General features: G+C 42.6%; 1 protein-coding gene across 5 annotated transcripts in view; it reads left to right on the top strand.

Moving 5' to 3' along the window:
- IRAG2 (inositol 1,4,5-triphosphate receptor associated 2) overlaps positions 1-19,284 on the top strand; it is a 1,168,119-nt gene that overhangs the window by 727,879 nt on the left and 420,956 nt on the right. For all 5 annotated transcript variants that reach the window (XM_078674100.1, XM_078674103.1, XM_078674104.1 and 2 more), the window contains one exon: positions 633-741. In XM_078674100.1, the coding sequence (XP_078530226.1) occupies positions 633-741 (109 nt within the window). The remainder of the gene's footprint in view (positions 1-632; positions 742-19,284) is intronic.

Consider the following 19,284-nt stretch of genomic DNA (forward strand, 5'->3'; position numbering starts at 1 on the left):
GCTCCTTATCTGCGCAAACCCCTTTACCACTCTACTAAGCATCTCACGAGGTAGAAGACCATCAAGAAGCAAAAGCTTGCTCTACCTGTAATCTCTTAAGCACTGAAATGGTCTTTCTCAGGGTCAGCCCCAAATGTATGGAACTCTTTTCATGCTCACTTTAGATTAGCACTGAACATTTAACATTCCAAAAAGGTCTTAAAACTCACCTCTACAAGATTCACTTCGGTAATCGCGACCTTGAAGAACTCCAACTATAGGAGGGCTTCATAAAGTCTGTCTTGAACAACTCAACTGATCAGCGAATGAAGTCACGAAATATGTATCTCTTTAATGTACAAGGTCATTGATTCCTGCCTCGAAGTTCGCTTTTCCTACTACTGCCTACCTACTCTCCTTCAGGTCTGAAATGTTCATGGGGATTATTCTTTGTTATAATGTAACTGATTACCCGTTTATTGCAAGTCTCTTAAATATCCCACTGTGTAAAACTATTACATAAATACATGTATGCACAAATGCAATACAATAGGACATTAAAGCCAGATTTATTTCACACTAGCTAGTGTTTGGTTAATAGGTATTAGAGTGTTTTTCAAACGTTTAATGTATTCTAATTACTCTCCAATTAGAGCTGTTGCCTCTTCAGAAAATTCAGGACTCATGAAGCTTTTCAATGTATGGGATCAGAAAAGAATCCTTTTCGTTCACATCCACGATGCTGTTACACTCCCTTATTGGGTAAGGTTATTGCAAAGATTTTTTTCCATTTACTGTTGTTTTTAGTAAATGTTGAAGTTGAATCTCTATGGATATGTCCACTTGTGTTTTGATAAAAAGAACACATGTATTTTTCATATAATGCATGTTTGCCTACCAGTGATTGACGAATATCAGTGTATTAAAACTGGTAATCCATAAGAAATGTATCATATGCGTCAATTACAGGCTGTGATTAAAGGGTAGAACATAATTCTTGTGAATTTGAGATGGTAAAACAGTAAAAAGAGTAATACATTTTTTAAAACCAGTCCCATTGAAAAATAATGTCCTAAGAAGTTCTAAATAATGGTTGAATACTAAGCTACCAACAATTTGAAAACCCCGAGAACTCTATTAATTCCTATAACCAGACAAACATAAATGTAAATGTTAGTATGGCTTCATGAATGAGGATTTCAGAACGAGAGTATTCACTGCTCTGACACCAGAAAAGTGAAGCACTAGGTTCTAAAGTCTGTTTTTTCTCTAGATAGACCCCTTCGTTTACTGGGGTGTTTACATACCTGAGAAAAGCTGGGAAATGGGGGGTTGGGGGGGGGCACTTTTATGCCATCAGCCGCCATTTCCCATGTCAGCAGCATGTCTCTGCAGACCAAAGGGAGGCTGTGCTGCCGAATGATTCTCACAGAACCTTTTTCAGTGCAGTGTCCATTCTTCACTCTCAATGTGAGAACTTCAGGGTTGGAAGATGGATTGAATTTACATAGGGTGGGGTTGTGTGGGTAGGTGGCAGGGTTTCAGGAGCTGAGTTTCTGAATTGTAGAAGGTGAGGAAAGGCTAACACTGCCGGTTACTGTACCCCATGTAGTGGTTCTCTTTTTTAGATATGTTAGTGTATTATTGAAGGCACTGGGCTTGGGTGGCAGGACACCCTGACAGATTGGGGAGGGTAATGCACAGGGTGCTGCAGTGGGTGGCAACACACCAGTTAATTTATTTTATGTTGGTCGGGGGAAGACTTCTGCTGAGACTAGGGGTTGATGGCAGAAACCAGGTCGAGTATATCTGCCCCATTTGTTCTCTACCACTGTGCGCCCTTTGGAGAAGAGGATGGGGGTGTGGAATGGCAGTATAACAAATAAAACTGTAGATATGTGTTGGAAAGTGGGTTATTGGTAATGGTAAATATATATCTACCACTGGCAATAAGACCACTAACAGAATATAGGGCTAAGTATAGGTCTTAGAAATAACTCAACCCTTGGTAGCTTGGCTGCTAGCAGGCAGGCTAAACTTCAAAGATCGGTATGTAAAACATTTAAAAACACCAATTCAGTATATAATTAAGACACAACTCTCAATAAAAATTCAACACCAATTTATCAAAATAGCGAATGATTTGTATCTTTAAAGGGTTCCCCAGTTTGCCTGGCATCGAGGTCCTGGTTAAACGTATGGAAGTCAGACCTCAGGAGTGTTCCGGCAGTACGAACCAGGGATCCAGGCTCTCTGTCTCCTACGTTCGGACTTAGAAACATTTATTGAGCTTTTTCTTGCGGGGTCTCTCTATGCTCTTCCCCAGGCTGGATTTGGTGAGTGTTTGTCGGTTTGGGTTTCAGCCGACTCCTATTCAAACTCTGGAAGTCTGACCTCCGTCGCTTTTCTGCGGGACGAACCTGGATGGCAGGCTGGCTCACGGGTGAGGGTCCCCGGCCTGGCTTGCCTCATCGAGTCGGTCCATTTATGGAGCTTTTTTCCAAAGTTGCTCCAAACTTCTGGAAATTCTCCCTGAATTACCTCTGAGGGTCCCAACTTATCCAAAACTTACTCCAATGGTCTGGACGCTCCAAGATGGTCCCTGAAAGATTGGTACTTCAATTCCCACAATCCACTTGGACAAAATCCTTACAAATCCACTGGTAGTCTCCAGGCTGAGGATTCTTGGTGGTGATGTTACAGGTGAGCTCTGTTAACCTGTAGCTTTCAGAGAGTCCGCTCTTTAGTTATTTTGAAACAGTTTTGATCCACAGGGCTGTAGTTTAAGATTGTGCAGCATACGCAGTCAGATTGCAGGTCCTCGTTGGTGCAAATCAAACTTCTCAGCATGGATCCTTCTTCCTTAAGTTTCAAGCAGCAGATCTGAGAGGCTCTTCCCCTCCCAGATAGATTCAGAAGTCCTTGGCTATGACTTTATATTTCTATATATTGTCAAACAAAAAGCACAACTATTATCCCGTTTCAAATATCCCTTATGAAAACTCAAAATGGAGGTTAACTGTATTACAAACTAGTCTTGCCTGGTCATTGATAACGATTGTTGATCTAATCCATGTACTGTTGATTGAATACAGAATTCTAATTGAACGCACACTGAGACACAGAATGTCAACCTGGTTGGCCCATGTACCCCAAGGCTTGGGTAAACATGCATTGGCATAGCCAATAGGTCTAGCTTTTGGGACCTTATAAATATTTAGTTATGCAGCACAATATCCTTGGTGCAATACCATCAACTGTTGCATGGCTAAACACTTATAAGGTCCCAAAGGCGAGACCTATTGGCTATGTCAATGCTTGTCTTTTTTGGATCCATTTCACAGGGGAGCAAATAAAAGAAAACAGAGTGAGAACCCCGTCTTGAAGTCACGGTTTTCAGTAAGAGACGAACTGCTAGACAGAAAGAGAGGGAAAGAGGGGGGGGGCAGCTGAAGTGGCAGAGTGGACACTGTATTTTTCTTCTCTGCACTGTCTAGGCTCGACCTAAAAACGAAATAATTTACTAACACTTTTGCACGTATTACATTCTTTTTAGTTAATGATCCGACTCGGGCCAGTAACTAAAAAGAAAAAACATGTCCAGCCTAATTTTGAAGGTGGGTGCATTTGTGGTGTGTGGGTTTACAAATTGACCCAGGGGGCTGCGTCAAAAGCTTTTGTAGTTTTTTTAAAAACATTAGCCATGCTGCACAGCAAAGGTGAAAAGCTTGGTTTTGCCAATGCTTGTGGATCTCTTGCTCTAGTCTGATGATGTAAAGTAAATCCGTGTCCCAAAATTGAGTACCGATGCGCATTACATGAAACCATGGACACAAATTAAACACGGCATGCAACCTGTCAGTAATCCTGTGGGTAACAATGAAAGGGCCCCAAATGCTCTCTAGCTTTTGAATTATATTAATGGCTATTTAAACACAAAGGTGACATACCACCACATGTGAAGGAGATTTTATAGTAAAATAACTTGTCTAGCATATACCAAGCTTGTTCCAAAAGAGAATGAACATAAAAATAACATTATTGCATCAAAAAAAGACTTGATGGATCTTGAGCCGATGTTAAAAGGAGAAATCGTCACACATTCTCGGACTGCACTCAATTCACATACGAACCTGCCCCCAGCAGATGTTCCCAGTTATAATTTTGTCACTTGTAGCAACAGAACAAGCAGATTTCAAAATAATAGAAGCGCCCTTGGTTGCTCTTGGAGAGCTCTTGGGGTTTTAAAATGCACACTAATGTAAATATCCGCCAGACTGGGAAATAATGGCAGCAGGCACCACGCACACATCCACCACCCACACAAGTGGTAACGTGTCATCAAAGAACACTATTTATCTCAGTAAGTGCTGCTATTTGTATCAGTCAGGCAATTACATTCGTACACTCACAATGCTTCATTAGAGGCATGTTCGTACATTTGTTTTTCACCACCCATGCACACAATAAAGGTGAATTCCCCAATGTTCTACGAAACAAAGAGGTGAAGCAAGCACGCCCTCAGAGCATCCTGCGCAACACGGACATCCTTTTACAACCAATTCAAAAAGGTTGCTACACTCATTTGTACATCTTCCCTGTAATCAGATGTTTCCAGCAATGAGCGCTGCCGCTGCAACGGTCACTTAGGAACTACGTTAGAGCAGCAAAACAGTAGTAATTACAACACCAGCTGTAATCTGCCTCCTTCATTTCGAGGACAGTTCAGCAACACATGTTCTTGAGACCGAGGCACCCACAGAAGCAAGCCCGGGTGTTGTGTGCGCACACGAATGGTGCACGCGCGCTGCCAGTTAATCAAGCAACAGACTGAGGCGGAGCGAGGCGCGCGCGCGCTTGTGCACGTAAGAGCAAGCTGGTGGCTGCCTTTGGCAGCACTTTAAAAACCCGCTTAGTAAATGTCTCGGCAGGCTACCGCATGCGCTGGCTCTAGCGAGGACTAAAAAATGCAATGAAAGTACTACATAATGATACGTGATTTTTGCAACACAGTCATAGAGGCACGTGTTTATCACAGGGTAACTGTGTGAAGGTGCTCTTCGGTAAGAAGTATTTGAGGAAAATGTATGCCTACCAATGTGTTGGGCTCTTAATATTTTTGCATCTTGACAAAGGCCTAATTACGATTTTGAGGAATTGAATATTGGTAACCTTATCAGATTTTATATTGGAGGCTATTTCGTTTACAGTGTTAAATTGTTTGATTCTGCATGTTTTTCTTTGTAATATCTTTGCTAGCTATTGTGTATAATGTGTGTCATAGTTTTAGTAATAATGCAAATCTGTGTATTCCCTTACTTTGGTCAGTGGTCTTGTGTGAATATTCATTTCTGATCGGTCTAGTTGGCACTTCAATTGCATTTGGGGTTGCTTCACACAGTTACGCGAAACTTGATAATTGTTCCAGCTGTTTTGTAACTCTTTTGATCCGTTTGCATTCCGATTTGTCTTTATGTGATTGAATAGAAGTGTGTGGACTTCTAATACTTTGGAAATTTGCCTCTCCAAGTTTTGTAACCATCGTTCTAAACTGATTAGTTTACACATTTCGGCTAACACGTCTCCTACCGAATTCAAGCATTCTTTTTAAAGTCATTTAATTCCAGTGAGCTCAAACTGAATGAGCTAAAATAGTGAGCCTGAGACCGAGTGACCTGCAAAGTTTCCCTTGGACTGTCCATTTTACTGATACATAAAGCCAGTGCTTAATTAGCGAACAAATAAGTGCTGGTGCCCCGTCTCTGCTCCGAAGTCCACGTACAGCACTAATAAATATCAGCCCACCGAATACCATGGCTGCATAGTCTTCAATCCACCTCGTATCTCTTTGTTCCACTACCAGACACCACCATCCTCGTTATCTCACTCTTGCATGTTCCTGCTTTCTCCCTTTGTGAAGGGTTTCCTGTATTTTTCTTCCTCCTTCTTTCCCTTTGTGGGTTTTTCTCTCTTGCTCAATGGAAATGTCCGCTCAGAAAATGTAGTGCTGGGCCCCAAAACTGAATGGTGGTGGCTCCCCTTGGCTGAATTTAAGCACTGCATAAAGCCCTTGGTCCAAGAGTGCGCCTACAGGAGTGGTGGCATCCTTGCCCCACGAGGGACTGTCACACCAGATTTCCACTTAAATCAAGATTTTACCTACTGACCTTGGTTAATACTTTTTTGTTTGATTTGGAATGACCACCTATAAGTGCAGAAACCTTTAGAGCATAATATATTTTGTAGTCTCCAGAAACATTGTTATTTAAACAAACCTGGCAATTTTGCAACAATAGCTTCATACTGCACCCATTTGAAAGCCGTGAGATTGACCAAAGGATACTGGGTAGCGCTGTCCGGTTCACACACTGAAAAGTTTTTGTATTCTTCCTGGGGATATGAAGTCTTTGAAAGCTTTTAACTTTACCTCTTTTGCACGTTCACCTTTAATTTGGGACAGAAACGCCTGAAGAGTATAGTCTTGAACATTTAATAGAATATCTACTGTAATTATGCAGTGTTGCATACTAGTAAGTACACTAATATCTGGTGAAGGAGACCTTTGGTTTCCAGATGGTGCATTTATTTATTTATTGCTATATCCACTGCTTTTACCACAGTCATTGAAGCTCTTTTGCGACTTTGTGGGAGCCTAGCAATCTTTTGAGGGCCCTCAAGACTTTATTTGTCACGTAATCTTTATTTCTTTTCATTTTCTTGTTTGCTGCATTCCTTTGTTTTTCGCTGCCCCACATCCCCCCTCCAGATAATCTTATGAATCTTTGCTCAGTAATACCAGATAATGAGACCTTGAATAAGAACCAGGTATACTGCCAATCGCTTTCCATTCACTTTTCAGTATTCATAACTTTTCTTATAATTTATTTTGGAGCTCTTATTTCCTAAAGATCTTTATAATAAGATTTGATTATTTTTTACCCACTCAAAGTACTTCCATAAAAAAGATGCAGTTTAAAAAACTACCAATTTAATATCAGTATTCCTTTTTAGGTCTCACCTACGCAGCGCGCATGCGCTGCTTATGAGGAGACCTTTAGTAATCTATTCCCTTTTTCTGCCAAAAACATGCACGATTTGCATTGCTTTTAATGGCAACGCGTGCACGTTGGGCAATTCCCTTACGGGAGCGAACTTTGAAACCATCTGTTTGTAATTAACAGATGGTTCCTGCTTGTTCCTGCTTGCAAGGGAAACACGCGCAGGCCCCCTGCTGCCTCCTCCTCTCATCGTCAAACCTTATTTTTTTTTTTTTACTTTTAGCACGAGTCGCACACACTTGTTTCCCCTTTGTGTCTGTTCGCTCCAGCACCCCCTTCCCTTCACTTTTGCCTGCCCCCCATCAGGTGCTGCTTTAACCGCCCGTGATTCTCATCTGAGAACGGTAAGTCACGGAAAGCTTCACAATCTTATTGTTAAAAATATTGGTTAAAATAGGGCTTACCTCCCCTGCTACGTCCTTGAGAACTGCTGGGGACACGGATCAGAAGGTGATCCAGATTTAGTATCTTGAACAAGCTTTTCCACCAGCTCACTAGATACTTGTGAAAAGGTCGACAACTCATTATTTTTTTGGGCCTCCGTAATGGAAAGTGCTTTGGTTACCGTGTTAGAGGTACAAGTGAAAATATTATATATATCATTGACTTTATTCCTGAAAGCACAGGCTATGTCGTCACATAGAAATTGGCTGCTCACTGATACTGAGCCATTGGGAAGAGTAGTAAGCTTCTTCATTACCTGAAACAACTGTTTTGCAGAGTTTTTGGATGATTCTATTTGTTTGGTGAAGAAGGTCTTCTTCTCAGTATTCAGCAAATTTTTATAATTAGCTAGAGCATGCTTATAGCTCTCTTTTCCCCTGTTTCATAGTTTATTCTCCAGCGCCTTTTCAGTCTGCGTCATTTTTGTTTTTCCAGTTGCAGAGCTTCCGTAAACCAGGGGGCAGAAGGTTTGTTCCAATTCCCTCAGTTTTTACCCTTTGGCACCGTCACCGTGAAGGCATTGTTCAACCAGTCGGTATAATCCTCTACTGCTTGATCCACGTGTATGCTCAGACTTGGACGTGTCTGATTAAGTTGAAGTTCAAGCATGTTAGTGTCTATCGTATTCAATGCTTTAAAGGATTTTCCCTGTGCTTTAATAGTACTAGCTTCTGGTATGATTTGGGAAGGGTATTCAAATAGAACCAAGGAATGATCTGACCAAGCGATAGGGAGGGTATTTTTAACTATCATTCCTGGAACTGATGAAAAAATACCATCCAGAGTGTTCCCTGCCTGGTGTGTGATTGTATGTACCAGCTGGGTGAGCCCCAGCGTACCTAACGTTTCAGTGAACATTGTTTTCTTTGTCTGACAGCAACTCAAGATGTATATTAAAGTCCCCCAGGAGTGTGAACCTTTTGATGGTAAGATGGGGTTCTAAAAGAGAGTCTAGATTGGTGAGGAAGTTAGTCCTTGCCCCAGGGGGGGCGATACACCAGAGTACCCCTGAAGGTATTTTTTTTGGTTTAGTTCTATCGAGAAGTTCAGCCCTTCGTAGTGGGGGTTAAGCACTGGAGAGAAGGTAGCTCTGAGGTGTTCGCGATACATAACAGCAAGTCCGCCCCCTGTGCATGGTACACTATATCTAGTAGAACTGTCATTGACGGTGAGAACAGTATTTTCAAACCCACCCAAATTAAGACCTTTTTAAAAATAAATAAATGGATAATATGAGTAAAATATTGGGAATTAGGTTGACCACAAGCAATAGCCTTTCACCATAAATATGCTGAAACCTACAGAGGGTATTATAGCGTTAGATATCATATACTAACATAGCTGGGCCTGTGGATTGTGAGCACACCTTTGAAATAGCAAGCAGTGTACAGTTCATGATTTTGGTGTACCCAGACTGCAGTGTGTGAGTATATTTAATAAAACAGTTCAATGATATCCTATATCTTCGTCCTTGGTCAAGGTGAATGACCGTGCAATTCAGTGACCATTGTTTCCTGAATTCATTATTTATTCCATACACACAAGGGGTGGTAATTTAACAAGTATAATTCTTGAACACAAGTGGCCTTTGCAGTCTTAAAACACTGTCAGGGCACATAGGGGACAGAATGGTTGCCATGTTGCCAACATGGTTGAAGGTAAAAAACTAGAAGTGCTTTGAAGCAGTCAGCATGAATGACCTCAGAGCACTCTTTTTTTAAAATATTTCTTTCAGCCATTCTGCTGTACAACATGGCTGAAAAATTGCAACGTCATTAGATCTTGCGTGACCTATTGGCTTTGTGAATGCTAGTTTCACTTATATTTTTGGAACTTAACAAAATAAAGCACCACGCTCTGATGTAGTTGGTGTAGTTCTACAAATCTAGTGGAGAGCAAACGTTTCATTTGAGCACCGACGCTGCAGCCATTTTAACAAAGTTGTTTCATGTGAACTGTCCTTTTCAGGGTTGCTCTTGCATTGATCTTCTGAAGCATCAAGTGCCAGGTTCATATATCCTTGTCTTTACACAAGCGCCAGTTCCATTACAGATGGTCACATTGACAGGCAGGGAGAGATGTAGTGTAGACAATTTGCCCAGAATCACAGGATATTGAGCCTCCCGCCGAGACTTGAACCCTGCTCCCTAGCTTCAAGGTCAGCTGCTCTAGCCATTATGCTCTGTGTGACCTAGATCGAGCTAAGAAACTGGGTACGTGCTACGAGGCTACCTATCTGAGTAAAGTGCTATGAGACTACCGTTCATTTAGAGTAAGCAAAATGATGGCCCTCCCCCTGCAGAATGTGAGGAACGCCCTCTAGTCTCGTATATGTCATTTGGTAGTCACTGTCCTTAGCAGAATGGGGACCACTGAAACGTTGGTGATGCATGGGCCCGCCATACGTCTCTGCTATGATTGCATTTGCTGCATCCCTAAAGTAGAGATGGGCACTGAGCACGTACCCCTGAGCCCACGGTACAGGTATTAGGGTCCAGCCAAGGAGCGAGGGCAGCTCTGCAGGTACTTCAAAAAGCAGCAAGAAATGGAGAGAAGGCACAACTCCCGCACTAGGCCCACTCCAACCTGCAGATGTATATCATTACTTGCATACATTTTTAATACAGTTTGCCAGACCCGTGTCTTGTTTCTTTTGGTAAATGTTGGCCGCTGTTTATTCTTTTAACATGTATGATATACCTGCATCTTGCTTTTTATATGCATCACAGTACCCCAGTCATAAATCAGTATGACGGCCATTGATCAAGGTCATAAATCACTCTTGACAAGGCCATAAAGCATAAGTGTGACAGGTCATAAATCAATCCAACGACAGGTCATAAACCATTTCTGGCAGGGGCATAAATCGTGTGCGTACCAGTTCATAAATCAACAATGGATGACAAGTCATAATTCATCTCTGGCATATCACAATTAAGTTCTGTTATCTGCTTGTCATATTTGTGACACATTTTATAGTGTTGAGGCCATCTTACATGCCATTTTATGGGGTCAATAAGTTCCTTGTTGGTTTTCCTCTGATTGTGTAGGGGGGACGCTTACTGGTGTTAGGCCCAAACTCACTACCTTGTCTGCCTGTTGTGCCCGGCCATCCTGCGGGTCTGGGCTGCTGTATGTGTCTGATGTAGGCCCAGATAGAACCAATGCCATCTTTTAAGATGGACATGTTTTTCATGGGTAGCCTTCCCTTTCTCACAATAACATTTTACACACATTTGCATGTGTGACAATGTTGGATTTGTTTCTCTGAAACTGCTTTTCTTACAGATTTTGCTTCACCTCACATTATCATGATTCTTTTAACACCGTACTAGGCCTTGACACACATTGTGCAAATGTCATTCTATTTTTTATCCACTGGGTTAAATGGCCATCAATGGACCAAAAGCATGCCAGCTTGCACTTGACTTGCAAGAATGCCTTTCATTATAAATAAACAAGCATTTCCGGGTTTAGGCAGTGGAGTGCTTTGCTGATATTGACAAGGTCTATACATGCTGATGCTTTGGCTCAACAGCCTGCTAACTTCTTGAAAGCGAGTCCAGCGCGCGACCATGACGGGGACTTATATTCTTTCCTATCAAGTAACCGGGGCTGAATCATCCAGCGTGAGGATTCTTGGCTGTATACACACACACACACCCTAGATGCTTAGGTTTGGGACTGCATAGCAGGAGTACAACCAATTCTCTATATTGTATTTTATGCCTTCATTTATACATTGTTTTACTACCATGGTGGACCTTTTTATTCTGTTCACTATTCTGGTGCTTCTAATACCTTTCATATGCTTCTTGCACATACATATTATACAAAAATAACGCTGGTTCAATAAATATTGAAAACGTCCCTCTGTGCATTCCTTGTATATTTCTCTGAGAGTGCCAGCGCATGAGTGACTGAGCAAAAGGGTTCTAGATCGGTTACCACTCTTCCTGGGGGACCAGGGTTGTCGTGTTCAATGGTTGACACAACCATTTGCTGCCCAAAGCATTTGTTCCCCGATTAGGTTTAGGGGTGCTAATAGTGTCGCTGTGAGCTAGCTGGTCTATAGTACAACACATCCTGAGGGGGTGTATAGAATCAGTTTGGCACCGTTCCAGCATTTATGCTGCCACAAACCTGCAGTTCCTAGAGTGGAAGCTACTCAACATGGTGCCACCAACATTGGTCACATTCTTATCTAATGGATCGCCTCAGTAGTTCAATCATGCCTTCTCAGAGACCATTACTTACCTTCAAACCAGAGACATTTGTGGTATTAGGGAACATCCTCCTCTGCTGAGTAGGTAATACCCAAGTATTGGCTGTAGGTAGTTCAAGCTTGAAAGGACCTATTATTCCCACTGCTTTACCCTTTCTGTAATTAATTTCTTATGTCTGGAGATGAAAACCCCTGGGCATTAAACATTGCAGAAAACTGCAGGCATGCAGCTATTCTAAAACTATTACAGCATGGTCTTCCAGCAAAGGGGTGAGATGTTACCTTTGTGTTTAAGGCACATGAAGCATTTACGATGGCGGTGTTCTATTCTTGGGTTACATTCCCACCTGCAGATCACGTCACACAGCTATTTCACACCTGCACAGAGGATGAAATACCGGTTGAGTGCTCTCCATATGAATAAATAGACATACCTCACTCTTACCAAGAACACATGAATTGGTTTAAAGGTGCCTTCCCACACACAGCAGCAAACGTTAGACTCAGACCGCTCAGCAATGACATGGTCGGTCTTAGCTGGATACACACCACATTCTAATGTTGATAATTTACCAACAGCAGAGGGGCGAACTCTATATAAAGACTTAGTGACAATATGCAGGAGTCTTTCACATTAAGTTATGTGGACATTGACTCTTAAACCTGCGTGGGCTGCTCATGCTGCACAGCCACAATTGGCAACCCCGGGCATCAGCCCACAAATGCTAAATGCAGTCATGGGAGATGTTCCCGTCAGGGGGGTGGAGATTCCATTCTGGATTGCCCAAAAAACAAGTTGGTTTGAAGCAGTGTTTGCCCATATGGGCCAGCAGGAAAAAGAACGAATATTAACTATTTGCTTGCCAATGTGGATAGCTCCCCTGTGGAAGACTGCACCACCTGGGGTACAGTCTTTGCTGCAGTATATAGCAGAACATATGGTACTCTTTCACTGACTGGTTTGCCTAAGGTACTGAAACAGCTTCAGAATGAGTACGGGGCAGCAACGGCCCTGGACTTGAAGATGAAACTGATGGGTAATTTTGAAACAGTCTCTGCCATTATATTAAGTAACATAAAAGGGGAAGCAGCATCATTGGCTATATACCAATGCCTGAGGGATTTGACTCTCGCACAGCAGGAACGTGAATTACCTAAAATCATCAAGGAAATCTATGCTATGCTAAGTAGAGATAATTTGGAAGCCAAACCAATTAAAAAGTAATTCTGAAAAGTATAACTCTAAGCAAGTATGCAATTCTTCAACAAAGAAGAAATTGGATACTAAAGGAAAAAATAATAGACAAGACAAAACCATGGGGTGTGTCTCCTCAACAGGAAGCCACTGAAAAACGATATTGACTCAGAAACATTGATAATATTAGAGCACCTGACAGGTATCAAGATACTGATACAAGTTTTTCTTGCTCCTTTCAGGAAACATCCGATAAAAGTTTGGAGAGAGGTGGATGGTCAGAATATAGATTGGAGGAGCATGTGAAACTAAAGAAGGGCTTGCACTGCTCATTTGACTACAGAATAAAACCGGAAGATAAACCAAAACCTTAACTCAAAAAGAAGGTAGCTGAACTAAGGTCAGGCATGCCCCGGATGTTGAGAACTCTGCTTCTGAGCGGGAAATGGGAAGTCATAATGCTAGACAGCACGACAAAAGTCACGATAGTTCACCAGAACTGAGGATTGTCTAGTGGGAGGAGCACTGAGTGAATGCATCCCAATGAAAACACCTGATCAATGGAAACACCTGATACAAGGGTGAGTGTCTCCCATAGTTTATACAAAATACAACTACGGTTGGAAGGGGACGTGCCCAGGTTTATCATTGTTCTCTTTTAGGAGGGCTTGACACGTTACAATATTCTTTTGGCTGAAAAGGATTGACCTCCTGATTTATTAATACAGTGCCCAAATGGGGAAATTGTAGTTTTACCTGCATTCTGTCCTCGTTCCAGAATCAGTGAAACACTCATACACCAAGGAGTGGGCGCTAGCTCTGGCGTTATACTGCAACCATGTGGGGTGGGTTGACTGCTCTTCAGATCATGAAATACCATGGAGAACAACCCCAGAAGTTCAAAGACAATACCCAATTAGACATAAGCTAAAAAACAAGTTAGGAACATCCTAGAACTGGAATACTAAGGTATAATAGAAAATTGCACCTCATCCATGAACAATACTTTGTTTCCATTAATGAAACCGGACCATTTATAACATCTAGTTTAGGATTACAGACACTTAAATACAGCTCCTTGCACATTTGAGGTACAAAATGCACACAGTGCTGCACTAATGAGCAAAATTGTGTGTGAGAAATACAAAACACTAGATATCACAAATGGATTTTTCGCTAAAATATAGCACCTGAAGGCAGATATTTGACCACCTTCTGTGCACTAGGCTCTCGGAGGCAATTCTGTTGATTACCCCCAGGGGATAAGAATAACCCTGCGCTGTTTTCAGCCACAGTGACAGAGCCACTACAATGTTTTGACGACCAGGCATTGTCCCATGTAATGATATTTATCTGACCGATGATGACCTTATGGAACACTTGACAAGGGTGGATCACATAATATTGGGATTTGCTTGCATGAGCTACAAATTGAAAAAAATCTACATTTGACCATCTTAATGCTCTTTTTCTGTGATACAAGCTGTAAAGTGAAAGCAAAAGCCTTGTGAGACACTTCCTGGAGAAATGTGAGCTTCTTCCACCACCGACAACATTGAAAATACTTCAATCCATTTTGGGATTTCCAAATTTTGGCAGAATACACATTCCAGATTACGCAGAATTGATTAAACCATTCTATGATTTTAAAGATCCTGACTTTTCAAGCACATTGGACACCGAAACACCCTAACACTTTACTTTCCGTACAAGCTGTCATGATAGCTTCCATGCATTTACACACATGTGTGAACACAATGAAATTGGTGATCCGTGTCATTGTGGGAACATCCAGATACACATCACGTTCAATGACTGTAACACTGTACCTATTGCATATAAATCGTATTCATGCACTATGCTGAAATGGGATTTGCACCGACTGAAAAACATACTGACAGCAGTGCAGACTGCTGTACTGAGAGAGGGAGAGCCCTGGCTCAGGGTTAACGCATAACTGTCTTGACCCCGCTGCTGACCTTGAAGACCATTGTCAAAGCAAGTGTTTCAGTCACGAAGGCTTTACATCCACGATGGATACAATGGGCTAACTCTCACTGCATCAGATTTATACTACAGACTCAATTCTGCACTTAAAACACAAGCTTTTCTGCAGTATGAATAAGAATATCCTCTGCCCAATTAAATAATTCCTCTAGATTGCTATGATTGTCATGTATACCAATGGGTCTACCTAGCCTGCCACAGGGACAAAACACCTATACTCAGCTGCATGCACAATTGCAAAAGGGCACATGCATGATGGAGAATTCCATCCTGACAATACATACGCAGTCACTAGGTAACTGCACAGTGCAGCTGGAGGAACTAAAGGCTCTAATAATGCCACTAGAAAATACGGATCATGGATTCCCCACACTTGTTGTGTGTGATTCACATTAATGTGTTCAGTTCTATAATGAGTATCTACACTATTGGAGCCAGAATGGACTCAGAGATTCAAAGGGTTGCACAATTAGGCTCAAGCTGCTTCGGGAGAAGGTGACAACGCTGAAAGATTGCTTGCCATGGACTCATGTCATTCATACATTGAAAAACCAAAGGGGATGATGGATGGAGTGTAGAACATTGCAAGCACTCACCCCCAGTCAACTGATCTGAGTTTAATCCATCATCATTCTTTAGCTCACTCTGTAGTGTAATTCCTATATCCCTGATAGGCTCTGCACATTGGAATAATATACACTATCGTTTTGACATAGGACTGAAGTTAGTGTGTCTCTATCGAGTACATTAAACTTAATTACTTGTGTGTGCCAGCTAACTTAGAGGTCACTAGAAACTTCTCGAATGAAAAAGAAGGATTTGTTTCTGACAAACACATAAATATGACAACTTTGTTTCCCTTAGAATCGGAACAATCTCTTCAGAGTCGTGGAAACAATAAATAACCGTTTCACTCAGTCAATCGTGCATGCTTTGTTTCTACAGAGTTGCACAGAAGTAGACAGGCGTTTCAATAAAAAGGGTTTATTGAACAGTCTTATTTCTCATGCAAGAGTTATGAACTGCTACAATCGTAAGACAGAATGCGAAGTATAATACATACAGCGTTAGCAGTAGGATTAAGTAATACTGCAATAGCATGGTCTGTAGCTATGACATATATTCATAAAAATACATACATAAATAACACAGGCTAAAATACTCATCTGGTGCTTCTAAAATATTCCTACCCAAGTGTACCTAACCTAAGTATAGTAAAAGGGAAGAAGTAGGTGCTCTTCAGCTATAGTTTAGTTTAGCTATAGTTTAGTTTAACTATAGTTCCCAAGAGTCCCTCTAAGTTCTAGTCTGCTCCATACCTTAGAATGAGAGAGATTGAAATCACTTTCCCGGGTCTCGATCTCTAACACCCTGCAAGGGGAGTCAAACATTGGAGCTGAATTCTTGGAGAGGAGGATGAAAGCATCTGGTCAGTGCGTCAGTTGGGGACTGGACTTCCTTCCGAACATGCTGTGGCGAACCGCGTCGTGAAAGTAGGCAGTCAAACCGTGGACCGATCCGTGATTTGCCATGGCAAGTGAAGGCATATTTATACCTTGAAGGTGTTTAGGAATGCCAGTATTGACGTAAAAGTTGTGCAAAAGAACGTCATGATTGAACCGCTAAGGAATAGATGTTCATGCATAATAAATGAGTTCTTGGAAAAATCAATATCCAAGCAAGGGGAAGTCCTAAAGGCTTAAGAGTCTGATTTTCCAAGAACTCGTTGTGACTTAGATGAACGGATATAAGTAGCCATGTCTGTATTTGGTTAGCATGAGCAATGCCTAAATAAGGGTGGATTTCTATGCCTAAATAAGGGCAATGTAAATTGTACCTATATAAGGGCATGAATTGGGAAATTCATACGGAATCTAAATCGACACACAACAGCTCCACCACCCCAGTTCAGATATGGCCATATGCAAATCAGTCTGACCATGTGCCTCATGGGATTAGTCCAGCCCAAACTGTAAAGCCATGTCTTCCCTGGACCAGAAACAAGCATACTGGGACTGGTTTCTGGCTAAACAGCCGTCATTTGCCAGGCTAGCTTGAATCCAGTGGCAAAGTGAGCAAGGGACCCACGTCTGGGCACACCCTGCCAACTTAGGGCGAACAAAGCAAAACCAAAGGGGATGATGGATGGAATGTTGAACTTTGCAAGCACCTACCTCCAGTCAATTGATCTGGGTTTAATCTATCATCATTCTTTAGCTTACTCGGCCACCCTAGTTCAGACATGGCCATATGCAAATCAGTCTGACCCTATGCCTCATGGGAACAGTCCAGCCCGAACTGCCAAGCCACGTCTTCCCTGGACCAGAAACAAGCATCCTGGGACCGGTTTCTGGCTAATCAGCTGTCATCAGCCAGGCTAGCTGGAATTCAGCGGCAAAGTGAGCAAGTGACCCACGTCTGGGCATACCCTGCCACATTAGGGCAAAGAAAGCAAAACCAAAGGGGATGATGGACATTGAGTCATTAACGTGTTGCCGTTCACGTTGCAGGGAATTCCATGGCTGATGAGGCCGCAAAAGCAACAGTTCGCACTGCTGCTGTTGAAGCAATCACTTGTTGTAGCTTGAGAATAGACAGAGACATCATGGTGGCTGTCTAATTGAACGCGAAGGCACGCTCCCACTGAAAGGCTTTCCACTCAAGTACTCCTACAAGTTAGATGCACAAAATATACCAAATGCTCACATTCTGGAGTGGGGGTAGAGTAATACCAAACCGAGAGTGCCGTAGTCCGCTTACTCCCCCCATTCGGCATACTCACCCTGCCGTAAGGCATCCCCATGTAAGTGGCCTTCCTCTTGCACACACCCCTACCGATGTAGGTTTACCCCTTTTTATCCGCTTTGCCTGCCGTCCAGGAGTGCGACAATGCTGCTGCTGCTCGGTGTGGGTCTCGAAATGTTGATCTGCGCATTGCACCTCCTTTTGAAAGTAGTCTATGCAAGGACAGTGCGGGGTTCATAACTCCCCCTCCGCTCCCCCATTGCCCCGTTTCAGCATGTGGCGTCGTCCATTCGGGTCGGGGGTTCAAAACATTACCTTCGCGCCCATTAGCCAGGTATGTTCATGCCCACTTTGGTGTGCATCCTTGACCGGGGATGAGGATGGAGGGAGCAGTGGCCCAAACCAGAATGTTTGGGTCGATAGCATTCATTATGATGCCGGCCTGTGAGGCCTCCTTTGGTGGCAGCCTCTGCTATAACCACCTCACTAGGCCCACTCCAACATGCATATTATTACTTGCATGCAATTTGAATAAAGTTAGCCAGAGCTGTGTCTCCTTTCTTGTTGTAAATTTTGCCTGCAGCTTAATATTTTAACATGTATAATATACTTGCATCTTGCTTTTTATATGCATCACAGTACCCCAATAAATCAATATAACAGGGCCATCAGTCAACATAACTGCCCATTAATCACTTTTGACAAGCTCATTAATCATAAGCATGACAGGTCATCCATCCATCCATCCAATGACCTGGCATAAATCGCTTCTGACTGACTCATAATGCATGTGTTTGACAGGTCATAATTCATCCTTGACATATCAACGTAAAGTTCTGTTATCTGCTTGTGGTATTTGTGATACCTTTTAGATTGTTGAGTCCATCTTCCAAGATCCTTGTAGGTTGTCCTCCAACTGCGTGGGGGGTGGTTGCCTCATACTGGAGCCATTGACATGGCTGCCCATAAGCTGGCACAGAACACTTTCATTCCTTCCTCTTACAGATGCTCCCCATCAGCAGCATAGAACTCTTGGCATCTTGGGTTGATCTGCCCATGTCTGATGATCTTGAAGTCCTGGTTTTGCAGTACTTGCTGACTCCAATGTTTAATTTCAACCTAGAGTTATCCACCACCCTATTTGACATTGCCCTTCACCAAGCAATCTTGGGGATTACTTAGGACCACATGATGGTGTCAAACAATTTTGCTGCTTCTGCCAAGCATAGGCAGATGTAGTGGAGGAGGTTCATTCTCCCCAGCCGCAGGTGAATTACCAACACATTGGGGTGCCAGGCACTGCAGCCTGCAGTTTCCCCAAGGTCACCAAAAGCTGCCCCCAACTCATACCTGGGCAGCCCCACCAACTAACACATTTGCTCTTTTTAGTGTGTCCTCTGAAATCCACCACGTCTGCATCTGGTTAATAGAAGAATACCCGACCTTTCAGACGAATCTGGGGCAGGTCCCAACCAGGACAACAAGCAGGACCAGTTTGTCTTACAGTGCAGTCCATTTTGCAATTTTTGAACCAGTTGTGGTCTTATGTATGCCTTGTATGCGTTGGAGTACCACATACCCACTACCTGAATTCTGGCCTCTGGCCTCCCGTGTTGTGTGGCCGTTGTCAC

Source organism: Lissotriton helveticus, chromosome 1_1 (assembly GCF_964261635.1).
Source record: "Lissotriton helveticus chromosome 1_1, aLisHel1.1, whole genome shotgun sequence".
Classification (NCBI taxonomy): domain Eukaryota; kingdom Metazoa; phylum Chordata; class Amphibia; order Caudata; family Salamandridae; genus Lissotriton; species Lissotriton helveticus.